This window comes from Mastigoproctus giganteus, chromosome 6 (genome assembly GCF_048544385.1).
Source record: "Mastigoproctus giganteus isolate SK-2022 chromosome 6, ASM4854438v1, whole genome shotgun sequence".
NCBI classification, from domain to species: Eukaryota; Metazoa; Arthropoda; class Arachnida; order Uropygi; family Thelyphonidae; genus Mastigoproctus; species Mastigoproctus giganteus.
The window spans coordinates 91,219,126-91,240,815 of record NC_143580.1 but is presented as its reverse complement, the minus strand read 5'-3'; the positions used below and the strand labels follow the sequence as shown (position 1 = coordinate 91,240,815).

The 21,690-nt window shown below is 35.6% G+C and overlaps 1 protein-coding gene across 2 annotated transcripts in view; it reads right to left on the bottom strand.

Annotated features, from left to right (window-relative positions):
• The window catches only part of LOC150084461 (cell adhesion molecule Dscam1-like), a 631,783-nt gene that overhangs the window by 331,871 nt on the left and 278,222 nt on the right, over positions 1-21,690 (bottom strand). For both annotated transcript variants that reach the window (XM_090376086.1, XM_090376087.1), the window contains exon 4: positions 15,104-15,253. In XM_090376086.1, the coding sequence (XP_090232212.1) occupies positions 15,104-15,253 (150 nt within the window). The remainder of the gene's footprint in view (positions 1-15,103; positions 15,254-21,690) is intronic.

Below are 21,690 nucleotides of genomic sequence, written 5' to 3'. Positions count from 1 at the left end.
TAGATTACCGTAGAAGACAAAAAAAAAAAAAAAGAAAAAAAGAAAACAATCAATCGATATCCGATTTGAATGAACTATCATCAAGAAATATGGGACCTGTTTAAGATGACCTTACCAGCTTGTTGAGAGAAAAAAAAATAACACTTTGAAATTCATGATATACGACTGGTAAGAGAATTTATGAATATTTTGAGATGCATCGCCTTTATGCCTCACAAAGAAGGAGGGAAAAAAAAAAAAATATATATATATATAATAAACGAGTTCTAAGACCTTGCAGCTTAGCACTGAATCGATGCACCACACCTCTCAATCACTGCTTCCCAATCCCCACGAGATTCTGAATGGAGGGGGGTGTAAACTCCTAAGCTTTAATTAGGCAAGCTAGACTGCCTTCATAGGATGTTTCTGAATACAGTCGTCATATTTGGTGCCCAGAGTGCTGCAAGAATTTTTTTATAGACAAACTACAAGGAGAGCATCTTCATAACAGTGTTTCTCAACAGTCTTTTTTCTTTTTTTTTTGTGCAGATATGGCTCACTTTTATATTGGAAGTAGAAGCCAAACAGTTTAATATGTTTATTAAACCATAAATTATATTGAACAGCAGACATTAATAATTATTTTTTTTTAAATACAATGATACATAGTCATACTTAACATATGTTTGTTTGTTTGTTTGTATTGAGGTTTAATGGTGCATGGACTACGCGGGTCATAATGCGCCAGTTTAACATATGTAACATACATATAACTATAAAAATTATTCGAAAAGGAAAATGGAGAAAGGGGGAAAACTTATGGACAATGGCCACTGATGGACAACGGCCATAACTATATAAAGTATAGATGAAAGGTTCGTGAAAAAGCATCATGTTTTTATAAGTGAATCACCTAATTGGCAAAAATGGCATCGTTTTTATTACATCGCATATTGTAAATGCCTTCAACGAGTTGCCTCATGCCGACCAGGCTAGCCGGGTGGGTAAAGTGCCTGACTAGCAACCCAAAGGTCGCGGGTTCGAATCCCGCCTCGTTCTTGAATCAAAGTACTGCAAAAAATTGGGAGGTGCATTATGGCCACAGAAGCCGATGCGCCAACAACTACCAAATAAAAAAAAGAGTTGCCTCATATTGCACTACTTCGAACAAGCAACGCTTCACCAGTGGAGAAGGCTATTGTTACATATTCTCAGTGGATACCACCACCCAGACGGCCATTTCAAAGCTGTTTGGCCTATCATCAGTGGGTGGGTAGGTACCCTGGTGTTGCAATAAGTGACAACCCAGTTATAAAGTATAATTTCACAATATGATAGACGCCAGATAGTATATAACAGCATAAGCTGATAGAATTTTGAAGGGCAATAGACTCAACCTAAGGGAAATTCACTTGACGTAAATGAATTTTTCATCAAGTGAAAATGAAACAATATGCGACAATATACTTATGTATATTTATTTATTCCTATCTTGTGTCTAAAAGTACTATTTCTTATCTTTTATTATTATGCTTTTTACTCTTTCAATTATTAGCTATATTGCCTCATCTCCCCATTTTTCTTTTCTCTTCTCAACAACTTTATTTATACATTAGTTTTTTTATATGTACACCTGTATTTCCCATAAATATTAATATGGATGTTGCCTACTGCAAAAGGGCTCTGTTTTATTGTGAAGTCGCGCGGATCACTTTCATAAATTATGCGGATCGTAAATTGGGAAACATTGGTCAAAAAGGAAATTAAACGTATCATCAGTACTTCAATTTTTAAGGCATTCGATTGATTCTGAAAGCAGGGAGCCAGCTTATGGCATATTCAAATTAACCTCTTAGAGGGCTTTGCTTGTGATGTTTATTTCGCTAAAAATACCTTACCAAACAATTACAAAGCGGTTTTCGGAATGAAAAACTAAGAAAAAAATCAGGCTTAAACCCCAATACCAAATCGACATCAGCCTCACAGCTAACAATGGGATTCAGTTCAAACCTTTTTCAAGTGGCAATAAGCGAAACCTTTATTTTCTAGAGGAATGTTTTCTTCTTTTTTTTTTTTTCAGTTAAAGGTTTTCGGACAGTTCTGCTTAGTTCTGAGTAAGTCTCCAAGGCAAAGAAATAAATGACTTGTATAGAAACCATCATCAAGCACTTTCACTCCATAAACTTGTAGATAACTTAGGGTTATTTCCACTGCCGCAGTAAATCTATGGTTATAATAGCATTTACAAGGGTTTCTGGCAGTAAAAAAACAATTCAAACCGTCCTTAACAGACCTCTGAGGGCTATATGTAGATAAAATTCTGGTAATTGATTGCCAAAAAAATGCTGCACAGAATGAACTTCTCTTTTTATATTTCTTACTAACCATTGAGCTCGGTACTTTTTTGTGCCACTGTTGGAAACGATGAACAATGAGTTTCTGATCTCAATGACATCAGCTGACTAATAATCTTTCAATGTACGAGGTTTAATGATAATATTTACGATTTGTAATCTTCGAGAAAATGCTACAAGAAAAAGAACTACCGCCATCAACTACTCCGACGTGACTTCCTGTTTACAGGAAGTAAGTAATAAGATAAAGTGCGTTTCTATGCACTCTTCTTAATGTCATGATGGCAAAGTAAATGAGTAGATGTTTAAAATATGCACGCCTTCGTAATCTACGACACAACTTTTTGTGATTAAAAATCATTAATCGCTAACGTGAAATAATTGCATCTCATCTTAGAGTACGTGCTTGGCATTTTTTTGCGATTGGAGGGTCCAAAAATTAATTTATCATTACCACAAATGCGTCCACATACTTCATAACTAATTACACGAAAATGATTAAGCATTTTTATTTTAATTAACTAATTTCTTGCTTATACTCTGTGTTCTATGTCTCACACTTTGCGATCTATGATTCGGCACTTGGACATCACTTAGAGGCCAACAGAGGAAGTGTTAAAAAAATTAGACATTATTATCTATACTACAAAGTGCTCCAGGAAAAAAAAAAAAAAACAATATATGATACCAAAGTTTGGATTTCTATTTACACAGAATGCTTATAAGTGGAGCTTCTCACGAATAGTGATTGGCCCATGAGTGTATAGATATTACAGTGGTACAAATACAGACCGGTTAGAAAAAATCTTAGAGGTAATGATTAAGAGTGCAATCCAGGAACATTTAGAGAGATACAGCATACTGAAGGACATACAACATTGCTTGTTAAGGGAAAATCATGTTTAACTAACTTAGTAGGCTATTTTGACACCGTTAGTCTAGAGCTGGATTTAGGGAACAATTCTGACATAGTTCATTTGGAATTTAGCAAAGCATTTCACTCAGTCCCTGATCAGAGATTACTGTATAAGCTTGAACAGGATGGGATTACTGGTAAGATTCTAAGAAGGCTTGCTGGATAGTTGCACAGGGTTGTAATTAATGGATGTTCTTCAGATTGGTGTAACGTCAGGTGTGGGGCCACATCCTCAAGAATCGGTTCTTGGGCCACTGATGGTATTCATTTCCATAAATGAAGTCAACGAAGGGATAGAAGGAATGATGTCAAAATTTTAAGATAACTTAAAGATTGAACAGACTTCAAAGATGGGCAGCTATGTTTTAATGTTGTTAAATGCAAGGTCTTATACTTGGGGAATAGCAACCCCCAAATAAATTATGAAGAATGCCAGATCTATTATTAAAAATTATGAGTGGAGTTGAATTAAAAACAGTGGAAGAGGAAAGGGATCTGGCAGTTATAATACGGGCAGATATGAAGCTTTTTGAACAGTGTAAACAGGCAGCCAGGAAAGCCTATGGTGTCCTAACGATGATTTATAGCGGTATTCTATAGAGATAAGCAGGTAAGACTACATTTGGAATACTGTGTTCAAGTATGGAGACCTAATTTGAAAAAAAGACATTGAGCTTCTTGAAAGGGTCCAAAGCCGGGCAACTCGAATGGTGAAATCGGCAAGGCAACCGTCCGAGGAAAGACTCCGATTATGTGAGCTACAGAGCTTGCCAACGAGGCACCTCAGAAGTGACCTGATTGAGGTTTATAAGGCTCTCATAGGAATTAGTAAAATTAACGAAGGTGGCATTTTCAGTGTTATAAAGAATTCCAGAACAAGAGGCCATAAATTCAAATTACAGGGGTTGTTACCAGCGAGCAAGCCAGTGAGTTGTTGATTACTGGAACATGTTGCCCTCGCAAGTTGTTGAGGCTGACAATTTGAATATATTCAAAGGTTAACTGGACTGATTTGAATTTGAATTTTTTTTTTTTTTTTTTTTGCTAGTGTAGCAAAACACTGTGGCTTCCTTGCACAAATGGATATTATTTCCAACAGTCATGTCCAGGAAACAAGCATATTTTTGATGCGGTCAGTTTAAACTGGGTATTGGTAGTTTTGGTATTTCTGGCGCACGAGCTATTTAGGTTAGATTGCGCTTATCAACAAAACGAAAGTCATACATGGTGACTGCAAGAGCATTCAGAACCGGTAATTGCTGGAGATTTGGTATCATTACCTATGATATGGCGAAGTGTGAAAAGTTCTCCAAAATTTCGCACAACAGAATGAATGAGGCTTTTCGGGCATGCGTGTATAAGGTACATTCAAAGAGAATGTGCTTCCTTATAAGCAGAGTGATGCAGTGGTACACTGCGGAAGATCATTACCTATGAGAAGAAAAAGATAGGTAAGCTGACTGTGATCAGGCTAGGATGAATTTCTCCTTTCCGTTTACACGGAAACTGGAAGCCCATAACTGTGGTTCAGATTTTATTCGAAGGAGTTATGTATACGTTTGAGCTTGCCATAGAATTATATATTTTCTTATATGTACTTCTTATATTGGATCTATAGTCAATATATGGAATAATATTGAGATGCTATGTTGGATTAATGCTTGGCTGCATAATTTTCTCTTTCATTCTCCCTGATATTCCAATGTGGCCTGGGATCCAAAAAAAGATAACTACTTGCTGGTGTTCCTGGATTTGCATCAGCTAAATTTTAATGGTTTTGATTAAAGGATGCATCGATGAGGAGGAATTTTGTAAAGCTAAAAGTGTACAGAGAGTCTGTATATATTACACTTTTTTTGAATGGACAGATGGAGAATATATTTTAGAGCAAGCTTGACGGTGCATAATTCAGTTGTATAACTGCTGCCTTCAGTGGGAAGTGAAACTGAGACGGTGTTATGGAGGAAGACAGCTGCAGCACTGACTCAGCTGTCGGACTTTGATCCATCAGTATATATTTTGGAAACAATGTGGGTAACTTTGTGTGAACAGTATGGACTTGTTGCGTGTTGATATTTGCAAGAGAATATTTTCTCCAGTTTAGGAAATAACTGTCAAATGATGGTTTAATAGAAAACCATGGAGATCTGATCTGTTTGGATCTTGAAGGACTTTGTCAAGATGTGTATTCCAAGTTTTTTATAATGCCTCCAATCTGATATCAGTAGGCTGAGCTGCCCTGGATTTATTTCTATAATACATCGTGAACAGTGGATCATTAGGTATCGGCCTAACGGGGTTAGCAGGTAGATTTTGAATTTTGGCTGCATAGCTCTACCTAGCAGAATCATACACAAAGGCACCATAATCAAGGCGAGATCTGATTGCGGTTCTATACAAGTGAAGTAAGGTGTAACGATCTACACACCATGATGTAGAAGAAATATCTCTCGGTAAGTTCATTTTTTTCTGGCAAGTAGTCCGTAGATGTTTGACGTATTCTGAAATTTTCAATTTACCATCGAAAATCAGACCAAGGACACGAACGCTGTTCATAACTGTGATAGGATGATTTGTTGAGTGTACCTCTGGATCTGGATGCATCTTCCGTTTGTTACAAAAGTGAATGACTCTAGATTTCTGATAGGATAGTCGATAACCATTCTGTGCCATCCATAACTCAATATTATTAATTGAGATTTGTAGTTGCCTTTCAATGAAGCTCATGTTCTGTGAAGTACAGGAAACAGTCAGATCATCGTCATAAACAGTATTCATTTAAAGTGTTGAGGATATTTTTGGTCATCTGATTTATTCTTATTGCAAACAAGGTTGCACTGAAAATAGAGCCCTGAGGGACTCTTTCTTGTATATATGTTTACTAAAGGATTGACGATAGCGAACTTGAAAGGTAGTATGCTGAAGGAAATTCTATAGGAAATACGGTAAGTGCCCTCTCAGGTCAAGGGAATGAAGATCTCTAAGGATTCCAAAATGCCAAGTGGTGTCAAAAGCCTTCTCTATGGCGAGGCATACCATGACGAGATGTTCATTTCGGATAAAAGCATTCCTGATGTTTGTTTCAGCTTTGACGATGAGATTCAGGGATGATCAGTTTTATCTGAAACTAGATTGGTTATCGCAAATCATATTTTGAGAATCAAGATATTAGTCGATGGTGGTGTATCAATCTTTCTATGGTTTTACTTAAGCAGCTGGTGAGAGAAATGGGTCTATAGCTGTGAAGAATAGAGTGATCTTTCCTTGGTTTGGGTATTGCCAGTATATAGGAGTGATGCCAGAAACTGGGGGGGGGGGGCATGGTCAATCAAGACGCGATTGTAGGTCAGCAGTGAGGATAATGATTTATTATCACTGTTGGAGTATTATGTAAAATATTCCGTCAGGGGGCCAGCAGTATTGTTCTTTGAGGTGGATATAGCCTCTTGAAGTAGAAACATAGTAAGTGGTTGACTGTATGGTAAAGAGGATGTGCTTTTGAAATTCAGTTGGAATTTTTCGGATAAAGCTTAAATCTTTTGAAATGATGGTTCATATGCGGTCGAATCAGAAAACTGCGAAAATACGGTCCCTGTGGCATTGCATTCTCTGCAGGAGTAGACAGCTCCTGCCCATTTCAGCTGAAAAGTGGAAAGGATAATGGAAGAGGATTTACCATTTAATTACTTTTTTTACTCATATTATATTTACTTCAATATTTTTATTAATTAAATTTTATTAGATCAAGCTTGTATAGTGTACTGTATTTCCTCAGAAGAGTACTTATGGCGCAGATGCGAAAACCACCGGTAATGCCTTACCCAAATAATGCTCAGGACCTTCTGGATTGTAAATAAAGAGTTTTAGGATCATCAGGAATAAGACCATATTGCTCCGTGTCTACTATTTTCAACAACAGCAGCAGCAGCATCGAAATTCATGTCATCAAGTCAGTCCATCACGTTGCGAGAAGTATGACATAGACCATTGTACTGCTGATAAAGATATGGGCCTTCCTCGACGTGCTACCATAACGTAGACAAGGCATTATCCAGGATGTCTAGATAGACCCCGGCATTCATAGTTTGCTAAAACAACCAATGGTCACAGATCAACCCATAAAAAACAGCCAAAACCGCTACGCTGCCTGCTAAACTTAATTATCGGAATGATACTGTTCGGCAATTAGCTTTCTCCGGGCACCAGCCACACCCAAGCATTACCATCAGACTGGTATATCATGTACCATGACTTATCACTGTAAAGCGCATAGCTTTCCATTGGTTTACGGTCCAGGTCTTACCGAACTAGACGGCATCTGGCATTAGTAGGGGTGATTAGTGAGTTGTGGACAGCTAACCGCCATGGTAACTCATATCATGCTTTCTGATTGCTATGCTGCTTCCGACGTGTGTCCCAATCGTCTCACTAAGGGTTTTTGTGTGTGCTGTGACGTCGACCTGAATCCCGAGCCTCTTTGCAGACCTGTCCTGTCATGTTCCATCAGCTTCGAAAGTTTTCAGAGTCATTTCGTGACGGTTTCAGTACGAATCCGTCTCATTTTGTAGATTACATTTCCAATCGTCGATCTAAGAATCTTCAGTGTCGTTGAATTGTCACATACAGATCTATTGCTTATGCGGCACCCTATTATTCCACGCTGGAAGCCTGTTAACGACGTCGATCGCGGCATCTTAATGGTAGGGCACTGTACGTCGAAAAGTAGGGCACATATGTACTTTCACTGTTGTCATTTCCTGATTCTGGGATAAAATTCCTTTTGGCAAAAGAATTCTGCAACCTTGCTTTTAAAGCAGTTCTCATAAATAAGGATACTATGTCAGATTTTAGATGTTAATTAAATAACACTAGACGCAGAAGAGGTAGCTGCAAAAATAAGCTGGAACTGCGACTGGTGGAGCAAGAGATGGTGCAATTTTTATCCTAACGAAGATATATCTGCAATTTAAAAACCAATTTGGGATTATTTTTATTGTTCGTAACTACTGAAAACTTATGCAGAAAAGAAAGTCAGAGAAGTTGATACCAACCGCTTGGGATATATTTAATCTTTCTTTCCTGGAAAGATCTTACTGCATCAAATCCAAAAATAAAGTTAAAATAATAGTACAATGACTTGAAATATAATAAGCAATGTCGCCTTTTCATTCCTATAATAAGCTGAGAAATTGGACAAATTCTAAATGCCCAATGAGAAAAGGGAAATAAGTTTCATTCATCGATATTAGTGAAGCACATATGCGTGGTTTATATTAATGAATGAAATAAAGTGACACTATGCCATGTGTCTTTATTTTAAGATAGGGGTAAGACTACACTCGTAACACAGTGGGACTAGCGCCTGAATATGATATGAACTACGATCCGCAAGATGGAAGTTTGTACTGTATGTAGAAAACTATTGCACCGATGTACTTTTGCAATTCAGTTTATTAGGAAATTCAAGATAAATCTAAATAGCCCAACACTAAACAATTCTACTAGTTTTCAAATTTCACTCTGGACTTTCGTCTTGTGGCAATAAATAAGAGGGTACAAAATGGAAATTCAATTCACAGTTCTGCATTAGTATTCCGGATTATCTGGAATAATGCATCTTTTTCTACATATAAGCCAGTACTCTAGGTGTGGTGCATTGCCTACTACCTCGACCATTAGAGGAGTTGAATTCGACTCAAATTTCTTAGTCAATATGTTTGATTTTTTCCTAATATTAAAACAGCATATTATTTATTCGCCAATTATTGAAATAAAATTCCGGAGAACTGATTCTAATGGCATCTACATTAAAAGTAGTTGAGAGAATTTCGCTTATTTTCTGAGTAAAACGTTTCTCCATTTTGTTTGCCAATGTCGTCTGGCAATGTTCCAAACTACCATCTCTGACAAGCGCTCATCTAAAATGGAGTCAAATTTCTTCATTAAAAATATAGTATTCTGACGTTAGAGTTGCCTTTACATTCGTGAAGATGACAGCTATTACAATTCAGTATGCGGATATCCATGGAACTGGAATACAGAAAATACAAGAAAACTTCATTAATTGAAGTAATATGCTTAAAATGGTGTAAAAAAAAAACGAAGTAAGATAGGAACGGTGACATTTTAATAAATATCAGCTACCAGAAAAGAACTACACGATAGACATTTATAATTTTTTTGTGGGTCAAAATTTATAAAGTCAACAAAGATGCCAACATTATATTGAGAAACTTTATTTCAGTATTGTACTGGGAAAAATTAGAAATTGGCAGATGGAAAATATTTGGTTATTATTTTTTTTTTTATATCTAGCAGCAGTTTTATTTAAAGCATTGCTGTAACCTAACAGCTCAAGTAGTTGTTTTGCTGAACATTACAATTTCGAGTATATTTAGATATAGATATATTTATTTAAATGTATTTCGAAAAAAAATTTAAATATAAAAAACAGCTAGAAGTTAAAAAATGTATAGAATGCCAAATCAAAAACTTGGATTAGAACTGTTCACCAAGGCCATATTTTTATTATTTATATATTTATTTTAAATATTAACGAATAAATAGTTGCAAAGCTTTCAGGGTGTTTGCCATTTGACATATGAAAAATCAATTAATATCAAAGCATGGCATTTTGTTTTCTTTCTTTAGAGCGTTTTGTGTACAATTTCATAATCTGTACCAGATCAAAGCAAGCGACGAAATGGTTCAAGGGACTCGTATTTCCTTCCGCTTTCTTGCAGGAGAAAAATGATGCGGAAACGCTATTTAAAATGCCGTATCAGAACAGGAAATAGCCCGAAGGAAACCATAGTAAACTGTAGCACTGGACTAAACACGTAAGCACACTACATACAGAATTACACCGCAAGAAACTCTCCGAAGCAGATGGCAAGTGGAGAAAAGGCAGTACTTTCAGAATCGATTTATAAAATAAAAAAAAAAAGGGGGGAATAAGACATGACCCGTTTTTGAAGGAGATTTATTGTCGGCCGCCTTTATAAAATTCTCTTCGGAAGTGTTCCGTCAATATCAAATCGAAAGTGCACCCAGCAAGTAAAAAACACAGCAGCTCTAACTTTTAGACAGTGAACTGTGTCGGTCAGAAATTCTTCTAAACAAACACGCATGAGCAATAAAACAAGACCCACAAAATTTGCATCAATAACTTTCTAAAAATTGTTTATGCACAGAAAATACTTAACATACTTAGAAAAGGGTAAACCTTTGCTTAAAATGAAAAATATACATATAACGATACACAAAATACAGCAGTACTATATTTGAGATAAAAACAAATTAGCCTTCATTCACCTTATGCGTTTAGAACAATCCGAGACAGAGGAAGAAAATCTCACAGTATTAAGTATACATTGAGTTTCATTGTACTAAATTGCAAATTTTTATTTTTGACTTCAGATTTCATAGGAAAGCCAGTTAGGCGTATGTAGTCAGTTTACGGGTATTTTAATCTTATTTTTCATTAACAGTACCAAATTGGGTTCTTTATGTAATTTTTCCTTTCATTATTATTAAAAATACCAACATTTGGGAACGAAGTTTATTTCGAAAAGGCGAATGCAATTTGGCTTTTTAAAAATTCTGAATAACTTCATTACCCCTGTTCTGTCAGGGAATTTATCGTTATAGCCCTCTTGATATCTGATGAAAGACATTTTTGCCTTTCATAAGATAACAATTCCGAAAAATGTCCCGAAACGGATAATTATTATAGCAGTGTACCGTCTTAAATAAATGACAGATTAACCTTTCCGTGATGTCCTTTTTTTTTTTTTTTTTTTTTTTAATTAGTTCAATGTCAAGTAAAAAAAAAAAAAAAAAAAAAAAAGGCCTCCGTAGCCGAGTGGGCAGGAGCGGGAGTGCAGTAGCACACGCTCTTTGAGTAGACCGGGGTTCAAGCCCCTGACTGCTGAATACGGTCGATCTGACAACCCGCACTGGACCAGCGTGGCAGATTATGGTCCATTTCCCTCAACATGAATTGTTGAGGAGGCTTCCATCCTGCAGTGGGTTGATAATGGCTCAATGTCAAGACCTCAAGGTAACTCAAAGGTCAGTTTGTCGTGAGCGTGATTAGTAGATTGTTTTAAAATTAGCTGGGAGGCAACTAAAATATGTATAATGTAGTCAACTGGGTGTATTTAATGGTCAATTTGTTTGATATAAGGAACCTAAATTTCTACGATGGGAACTATGATTGTCTTTGAGTTGTATGAACTATTAGCACTATGAGTTGTATGTATGAATTATGAGTTGTATGTATAAACTATGAGAACTAGGAGATGTCTTCTGAGACCGACTAACTCGGCCAAGGTAAGAAGAATTCGAAATTCCTCCCATCTCAAGGGAATTTGATTCCACATGTTCCCATTTCTTGTGGAAGGGCAATAACCAAAACAAGTGTACTAGCCGCGAAGACTCTGTCATAAGCATTGTGTTTCTTAGACAGTTCAAACTCCCGCCGGCTGCAAGATGCCGAGAAAGTCCAACTTTGGTCACAATAGTGTGTTTCATTTCTAAAGGCTATGCTGAGGATACCTACAGACAACAGATTTCACTGTTATAAGAAAAAAAAAACATCTTTTGTTATATACTATCCTAATAACAAGGTTCTCATCTTTATAAGTTATCAATAAATTGTAGATTCCTTTTTTTGTAACAAGGATTTATTAAATTTTCTTCGAATTTAATCTACCTGAGCAACTGTCATTACTCGATATGCAAACGATGGCAAATATTGAAGCTCATGAGTTTTTTAGATAAATTTCTCTTCAGGGCTATGAAGGCAACGGCCAAGCGCGATCATTATTTCAGAGCGACAGCTTACCAAAAGTAATGATTTTCCTTAATGAAATTTCTATGACAGTTTGCACATTGTCTTTTAAAGGTTAAGCGAAACATCTTTTTAGAATTCATGATTAATGACATTTTTTATTTCATCGGTCGGTAAATGCAATCTGCTTCCTTACCGTTAGAGAGCCTCACTATTACATAACGCAGTTCTAAAAAGAATCCATTTCCGAAGACAAGATTTCACACTAAGTTAGTTATTGAGAAAAACTTACTGGTAATAATAAAACAAATTAATAAAATCCTTTCGATAACGCACCAGCCTGAAACATATTTTTCAGATTTCTTTATATTCATTCGCGAGAGAATAGAAACAAAGGAGACTTTCTACCAAGAGAAGTTATTGACTGGTTCCAGAAGACAATAATGGAGGAAGAATAAATGAATTGGCAATTTCCTTTCATTAAATATTTTTTATCAATCGGTAGGCGTTATGCAATATTAATACTTTGGAAGCAAAATTACATAAACAACACACATGACAATGTTGAAGATTAATAGTTTTGATCACAAATATGCGCATAATATCGATTGTTATATGTTAAGTTTTTAGATGAGCATGTAAATATTTCCATGATGCTTAAAACTGAAGATGAGAAGGGAAAAATCTTTTATAATAATTTCCATGAATATTATTTAATTAGCATGAATTTATAATAATTTACCACGAATTTCAACAGTCATATATGCTGTTTATGTTTCGAGACTCAATAAGATTAATGAACCTGAAAATAATTGTGAATTCTATTCCTATTTTAAAAAATTATTCTCTGAAAGAGGGGTAAAAATGCCGTCCTCAATATTAACTATTATTATAAAAGAGGAATTGGCACAAGTGGTAAAAGAGTAGAATGCTAATTCTAATTAGCCCATCGATAACTAAAACAATAGAAATTTCAAGTAACTTCAAAAGTATGTACAAACAATAGAAAACAGCAAATCATAAAAGAAAAATGTTCCTTTTCAAGCCAGAACGTTTTCTTCCACTTCATCTAAATTTACTGCGAATCATTAAATTATCTCATACAAACAGTAACGTTGCTGAAAGTAGGATTACATGTCGCCTTGTTAGATGTATTTTAGTTTTTGCATTCCCAGGCTCACTCCAAACCCATTCTGTCAAAAAGATTCGTTTCATATACCACTCCAATCCAATTCAGAAATCTGAACTGCAAACGGGGAAATAATATATTGTTTGCAAAATGTTTTCTTAACGCATTGCAGCTCGTTGGAAAGGTAAGGGACCGACCAATATCGGAAATTTTATATAAAAATGGCGTAATTTATTAACCTGATTCCAGAATTTTTGTTCATGGGGAAATTCATGAACTACTTCTTATCGGTATGATTAATAGAGAAGAGTAGAATAATACTTAATTAATTTTATGGCGACATTTGGGAATATAGTAATATTTATTTTCCTCTTTCGGGATTAGCGAAAAATTAGAAATATTGTTAAGAGCATCTTCGGACACAGAAAAAAATGCTCGTGATTATATCATACGAGAACTTCTTAGAGCTTCTTAGGGCTGTTCTGAAGGAAATTTGTTCTTAAATTGTATTGAGGCTTATAAAACAGATAACTCTTTCTTCAAAGAGAGAGGTATTTAATTATAAACTAAACTAAAACGTACGAGGGGGTTTCAAAAAGTTCGTACCCAGACCTATATAAAACACCAGTAGGAGGTTGCCGTTTTTAATAAAAGTTGTCTACATATTCAATAACTAACATGTGAAATTTCATTCCAGTAGATGATCGTACACCAGAGGTGGAGCCCGGAATCTGAGGAAGGACGCTATGGTTGACAACGTGGAGTATCGAGCAGTGATCAAGTTCCTGCATTTGCAGGACAAGAAAGCTCAGGAATTTGACGAAGAACTGAAAGCTATGTATAGGCAGAATTGTCCATCCAATGACATTGTAAAAAAGTGGAAACGGGAGTTCCAGTGCGGTCGTACAAGTGTCTTTGACGAGCCAAAAGAAGGAAGGCCATCAACATCCACAGACAGTGAGACGGTTGCAAAGGTTGAGAAACTGGTGCTGAGTGACAGACTTGTGACAACACCGCAAATGCAGTGGTAATTAGTTATGGGTCTGCCCGCCCACAGCATTTTACATGACCATCTGCACATGTCTAAGGTCTCTGCTCGATGGGTTCCAAGATTGCTGACGCCTTTGCAGAAGCTATGTCGAATGCAATGTTCTCGCCGACTGTTGAATTTGTGTAATGCTTCGAACCACTGCAGCACCCACTCTATTCTCCTGACCTAGCACCGTCAGACGTCTTCTTGTTTCGAGAAATAAAGAAACCATTGCGTGGACGCCGCTTCGATTCGTCTCAGGAAGTCATGAATGACGTGGAATCATGGTTTCAGGCAAAAGGTGCGGACTTCTATGATCAAGGCATTAAACAACTGATCCACAGATGGGAGATATGTGTTACTATACATGGAAGGTACATAGAAAAGGATTAAAGTTCCTGTGACGGTTCGCCTTTCTAGAGCTATTATTTCTAGGTAAGGGTACAAACTTTTTGATAACCCCCATCCGTACAACTCTTATTTAGAGAGTAGAGAAACCTTGTAAAGATAACACCCGAAAACTTTATGCTAAAATTGGGCATATATTAAGTGCAATCAAAATTATTTGTTTAAAGTGTTCTCAGCGGTTTTAAAAACCCTTTTTAGCATCATATTCGCTAAAATATTTGTTCATCCTATGATATGGTAGAGGATGAAATAAGCAACACTTATTTTATAAATAATTTTATAATTTTCTGAAATGTATTTAAGTATAGCGTATTTGAAATGTAAATATTTCTGTTGTAAAATAAATCTCGCCCTTTTAAGAAATCACTGATATGAATTTTCACAATAAAATGGGTTTCACAATTTTTTGAATGTTTTAATCAAATTGCACGTTTCATGTGGATTTAAGGCTGAAATATAAAAAAAACAAATACATGTTTAAACACCTTACCTGTTACAATAAGGCGACCCGCTGTAGCGCTGTTGACAACTTCTCCAGTTAAGCGATTCCGTGTTTGACATTTGTAACTTCTGTAAGAATGGCTAGTTTCCACATTTCGTATGTACAAGGTACCTGAGGCGAATGTTAGATACCGACCTCCTGAGGAAAAACAAGATACGAAAAGTAAGTCCTACTGCACTTTGCCTGCAGTGTCAAATAACGCTGACACAGAGAAATATCTTTTACCCAAATTACAGTTCAAACTTAAACTTACAACAGTTCAGTTCTTTTTGCCTTAACATACAATTCACTGCGCATAGTGGCTAAGATTTCACAATGAAACAGAGAAAGAAATCAATTACACTTTTACGTTTTTGTTTATGATTATTCTACGGATCATGCGAATATTCTTTTCGTATTTTTACGTTACCGGCTTGTTAAAAATAATAAAAGAACCGTTAAAATTGTTATTTGCGTTGCTTCATTATATGAAACGCTCGTTTACTTCAGTCTTGAGATGAAGATTGGGTTGGATCATTAGGAACAAGTATCTGCTATCTAATACTATTGCGCCAAATATCGTGTCCCTAAATGGCGTGTATTCTATTGTTTGTTTTATTATTGCAGAATGAAAAGTTCGAGTTTTCTAGGAGTAGAATGCAACTACTGTGTTGCCAAAATTAACTTGGTCAGGGTGAAGGAGAAGCACATAAAAGTGCCTCCAATTGTGAATGGAATCTAACCCAGACCATGTCCCACACTGTAGACGAGCAAAAGTCATAGCCACTGCGATAGCCACAAAGGCCCCTGAAAGAGAAAGGTAAATGTATTCGTAAATACATTTTGTAAAAACAGTGCTACATATTTTCAACTCTCTCTCTCCCACACTCACTACCACCTAAAAGATCAGCAGTCTCAAAACTTATAGTCACACATCACACATATACACTCAGTGATCAGAAAGCAAACAGATATAATCTCTTTAGATATGCCTCTGAAGCAATACATCTCAATTTTCTCTTCAAATGGTTATTACATTTTATCATTCTGGTGTGTGATATTTTGTTAGTTTAAAACAATCCTTTCCTAACAGGTGAACTGGTCTATTTCATCATAATCAATTATCACTGGGTTTGTTCATAAAAGGATCCGACCCCCGTGATAGAACACATATTTATTTATTTTTATAAGATCCTTTTGTCATAATAATGATAATATTACTCATATTTGGATGATAAAGTTATTAAAGTTATCGTTCATCTCATTTTCTGTCCAACATACGACAAAAACTAATCAATTCTCAATTGAAATCGGTGTTGCTAATTGCCTTATAGTTTCAAATTCGAAAGAAAGTCTGAAAACTCAAGGGCGCCAGTAGAACTTGAAATACCTCTTTGGATACGGAACACTTGGATTTGTATTAATTATGAACTTTGCTTTGAACTTCTTCGTCAGTATGAACACTTACCAAATGAGTAATTGTCCGGTCTACTTCCGTATAGTTAATTTGGTAATCTTCAACGAATTTTGTTAAATTCACGTTTTTAATTTAATGATTCATTTCGTAGGAACTTCAAACCACTTTAAAAGATTAACGGAGCACGAATTTTTCTTCTCTTTAGATTTAGCATATAAATTTTATGAAAGAATCGCTTTAAATAACAACATAGTTACTAGTTAGAACTTTAATACTCCTTAAAATCAATAAAAAAAAAACGAATTGAATAACTTTGGAAAATTCCTTTTGACTCAATGGAAGTTCAAGTTATACATAGTTCATTTACTTGTAATTTATTAAGGAAAACATTATATTTTGCTGATTTCATGGATCTGTCTCTATCAAGTTAATTATTTAATTAGAAGTACTTTCTTGAGATAGATTCTTGAAGTTCTGAACGAATATAGTAAAACTGCGGTCTTTGACAAGTTCCTTTTTTATTTCCGTTTTTTCTGGGGAAAAAACATTCTTCTTTGAAGTATGTAGTTAGGTAACTTTTAGGCCTGTACCAAACCCATCCCTTACACCCAGTTAACTGAATAAGTGAGGTGAGTATTTCGCGAAGAATGCGTGCGCCTTAATTATTCTCCTTAATTGCTATGGTTATTACACCCCTGCATAGTTTTCCAAAATTCAACCATAAACTTAATCAAAAATATTCTTCTCGTGGGGGAAATTTTCGATTTTGTGCCGTGTGCTTTTAGTTTATTCCATCAGTGGCGAAGCATTCGAAAACAAATTACTTTCAAGCTGCACTACAAGAAATTAGTAGAAATTCTGTGGAGAACCGTGAAAGTACAAAACAAATCTCAATAGTTTTATTTATTTATTCAATTTATTATCATCGTCTCACCCTTTGGATAGCAAGGCACTAGCATGGTATTCTGTTAAGTACTTGATATTATGAGTTTTTCATGGCCATTTTCTGAATTATCATTTGTTATAACAGGGAGAGAATATACAGTGACATCAAGGTAACTCAGACAAGTTTCCCTCTGCCTGGTTTAACTATTTAATGCAGGTTGTTTCTGAATTAGCGTCAAGGTAATTCTCACTCCAAAAGGTGACAGTGTGAAATCTGCATATGTGGATAATTTTCCAGATTTGCTGATTAAAAAAAATCTCATAAAGAAGTACTGTACAGTGGGAGTCAAGATGTTATTTAACATTACGCAGTACCGATTTTCTCCTTAGTGTAAAGTTAAGTGATTTTAATGTATTTTTATGCTCAAGGTCATTTTTTTTAAAGTATATTTGTGATTTATTCAAAAAAAAAAAAGAAATTCAGACACGTTTATGTTTTACAGATTCAGCTTGGGAGTGTCAAGCGTGAAGCCACTGGTTATTATAACGCCAAATGCCATTGGACCATTGTAGGGAGACTGCTCTTAGTGTACTGATTGGTTGTAAAACCGCCAGTTATTCATCATTACGTTCTTATTTCTCAAAAATTCTCGGATAAGTCCTTGGATGTAAAATATCCTCTATAACAAAGGATATTCTGACACACATGCACAGGTACTTCCAAAAATGGCTTTTAATTCAAACGATTAATGAATGTTTTGGCCAAGAATGGCCTTATTCCGCATACTTCTACTAACCTCCGATAGGTGTCGGCCGGATTCGCCTACATCCCACATGCAAAGCAGTTTGGAAGAAGGCGGTTTTGGCAGCAGCCTAATTCGGCGCTGCATAAACAGTCCCATAGATGTGCACTGGGTTGAAGCGGGGACCTCAGTCAACTAGTCCAATTTTTCTACATATCTTGAGACTGTTCGCAACAGAACTTTCTGTTAGAATGTATCGACGGCTTCATCCTGCTCTTCGATGTTTTTTTCTTCTCAGATGGCATGCTTGAAGCACTAGCACGAATTACTCTCTTTGTGGTTCACTGAACACAGTCTCTGATTTGTGAAGCAGCCGAGATCCCCTTCTCCTTTAAGATATCAACTATGAGCTTCTGTCTCTGAATAGCATCCGCAATAGCGGATTTTGGAATGGTCAGACGAAATCGCATATGAGCACAGAGAAAGGTTACTGATGGTACCATAATACTGTCATCCCAACTCTAGAAAATGCAAGTTCTGATCCATGAAGCATTGTGTCTTCTAATCCACTGCTGCTTCATAGGCAAAAACTCAGGATATTTCTACTTAGCTGATCTAGGGCGGTATTCTGTTTCTCTTAATTTATTAGGCATTGGATGCAACCAGCATTATTCACTTTGGAAGCAATCTCAAGTTGAAATGAGTAACTTCAATTAAACTTGAGACAGCTTTCTTTAAGGGGAAGGAATACTAAATGAGGTTCGTCATTTAAACTTGATCATAAAAGTGAGTAGAATATTATCAAACTGATTTGTTTTAAAAAAATTGGTTTGAAACTTCAGTTTCTGCTTGGTTAGTTTAGCAGACTAAAGCTCTAAATTAGATAATTTCTTAAGGGGAAGGAATACTAAATTCCATAAGTATCGTAGCCTTTCTGTCTAAATTAATTTTTTTAAAATTAGCATGATAAATAAGTTTGTTACAGCAACTATAAACAGAAATAAAGCGAGACAAAAGACAAGAGATAAAAATAATCACAATCATCCTTACCAATCAGCAGTTTGAGAAAATGTTAATTAACAATTGAAATATAAAACTTTTTCATATAATAAATTAATTTCTAGAAACTACATTTTAGAAATCCATAACGGGTCAAACATACCATTCGCTAAAACTAATTTTTTTTCAGGTTCTTACAAAAGACATATAGCATTTTGTAATGATATTTAAAATTTACATTAATAATAATTGATCAGACACTTTCCACAGGAATATAAACTGATAACTTCGACAACAACTCTAAATTCCTGATACCCATTTTCGTATCTTCTAGTAGTGCATCCACATGAATTTCTGCACTCCAAATAGCACTGTAGACTCTTAACTCCTAAGGCAAACCGAAAATGAGGTTTCTCTCGAGGGAATAATGCGAACCTATTTATTGTCTAATTTGGTAACACACAGACAATGAGCGTCCGAAGTTTCTCAGCCTGTACGTTCGTCGGGTTGTAATTTGTGCAGTGGAACGGGCTTATAACGACACATTCATAATACCATCGCCATAAACTTTCTAACCGTTGACACACCAAGCTAAGCATCCAGCGATATAGTTTCTCGCCCACTGCTGGTGTCACGAATAGTATCCATAACGCTATTTCACGGCTTCATTGACCTCTGGCACAATATCAGCAAAAGTAAGAAAGCATACAGCAAGAAAGTGCCATTTTCATCTGTCATTTTATTTTTATATTCTTTATTAACACCTAAATAAATACTAATTAAATTTGAGAGAACAATAGCATTCACTGATTTCCATCATTTAAGAGTATTTTATAGCTTAGTATCTAAAATCCTTGATATAATATTTATGGACTATAACGCAATCTCAATGCACGTTTTATGCTTCATTCATAAATATATTTGAGAGAGAAACAGAGAATATATCTTTACTGTAACATATAAAGTGAAGAGCTATATTTTTGAAATGAGGCCCATACAATCAATTCGACAGAGCATCACAAAACATTAAATAATAAACATGGACAAAAGGCTACATTAAAAAACAATTAAAATAAATAAGAAGAAATACAACACTAAAATAAATTAAAATGAAAATAAACAAGTATATAAACTTTAAAATATACTAAATTAATGAGGATAACAAAACACTTCAAGAAGAAAACTCCTCTCAGGGGTGTAGAGGTTACAAATATTGTCCTTTTATACAGCGTGGAAACAGAAGTTTTCGTTTCAGATTACAGTTTCAGATTACTGATATCTTTTCAGATTACAGTTTCAGATTACTGATATCTTTTCAGATTACAGTTTCAGATTACTGATTTCGTTTCAGATTACTGATATCTAACAGATTTAGTTGCTTTGTTCTAAAAAAAAAATAACAAGAATGAAAAATATAAAGCAGAAAGCTAAATAGAGCGGCATATCTAAATAATGTGCATTGTAAGATGATTTTAGATCTTTGTGCATTGTACATCTTACAAATTAAATTAGAAATATTTCTTTTGCTAAAATAAATCCAGGTAGGGCGATGGAAAGGGAGTATTAAGCTAAAGAGAGTAAGTATTAAGATTGGATATTTAGTTTTAATGTAAATAAGGTTAAAGTTTGAAGAAACACTGGATTTGAGGATGGGAAAGTTATAGACGTATATGTTAAATAGCGATTAAATGGAAACAAACAAGTAATTTCGAGTAATATAGAGAGCAAATAGAGATAGCGGTCAGCACTAGGAAAGGGGGCGCGATTTGTGAGCAGGCGTGAAAGAGTTGCTGAGGGCAAGAACAATAGGACTGTGAAATGGGATTACAAAGCGTATCTTTTGATCTAAGCCATCGTTAGGAAGTAAACAGGAAATTAGTGGACGTCCAGTGTTCGCGTCAAAAGAAAACGGCGTCAGAGTGGCTGATATTTTGGCAAGTTGGCTATATTTAGCAGAGAAGGTGTGAACACGAAACGGAGTGATTTGGAGGTAACCCGAAAACATGAAAAGGTCATACTGCTGTGTGGAAAAAATAAGAAAATTTCTAGGGAAGGGTTGGTTTGTGCGCTAAGGAGATGGCTGTGGCCCGAGATTTTAGCAAATAGCAAGGAATGAAAATTAAGCAGAGTATGAGGATTGGTTGCGAGTCCTGGGAAGGCGTTTTAAACTTCAGAGAAAAAAAAAAAGGTTCGAAAGGAGAGTTAAGTGTGAGAGAGAGTGGATTGTGGTTTTTTTTTTTAGTGCTGGGGGGGATGGAGTTCGATAGGAGAGCTAGTAATGTAGGCCCTTGTAAAGAGTCTGAAGGAAAACTCGCGAAGAAACTGCTTATGGGTTCTAGTTCAGACCGCAGAGAATAAACTAAGTATGTACACCTGTAAATATATTGTCTACCCCTGAAGGTGCATCATGTCAAGGGTGTCAGCCCTGAAGGAAAACCGGAGTGCCCAGAAAATTGATTGGAAGTATCGGCCATTTCGGAACTTAAGTCTATTCCTGTTTTTTTCTCGAATCCTGAACTGTAAGGAATTGAGTGATAGTCCTTAAAAAAAAA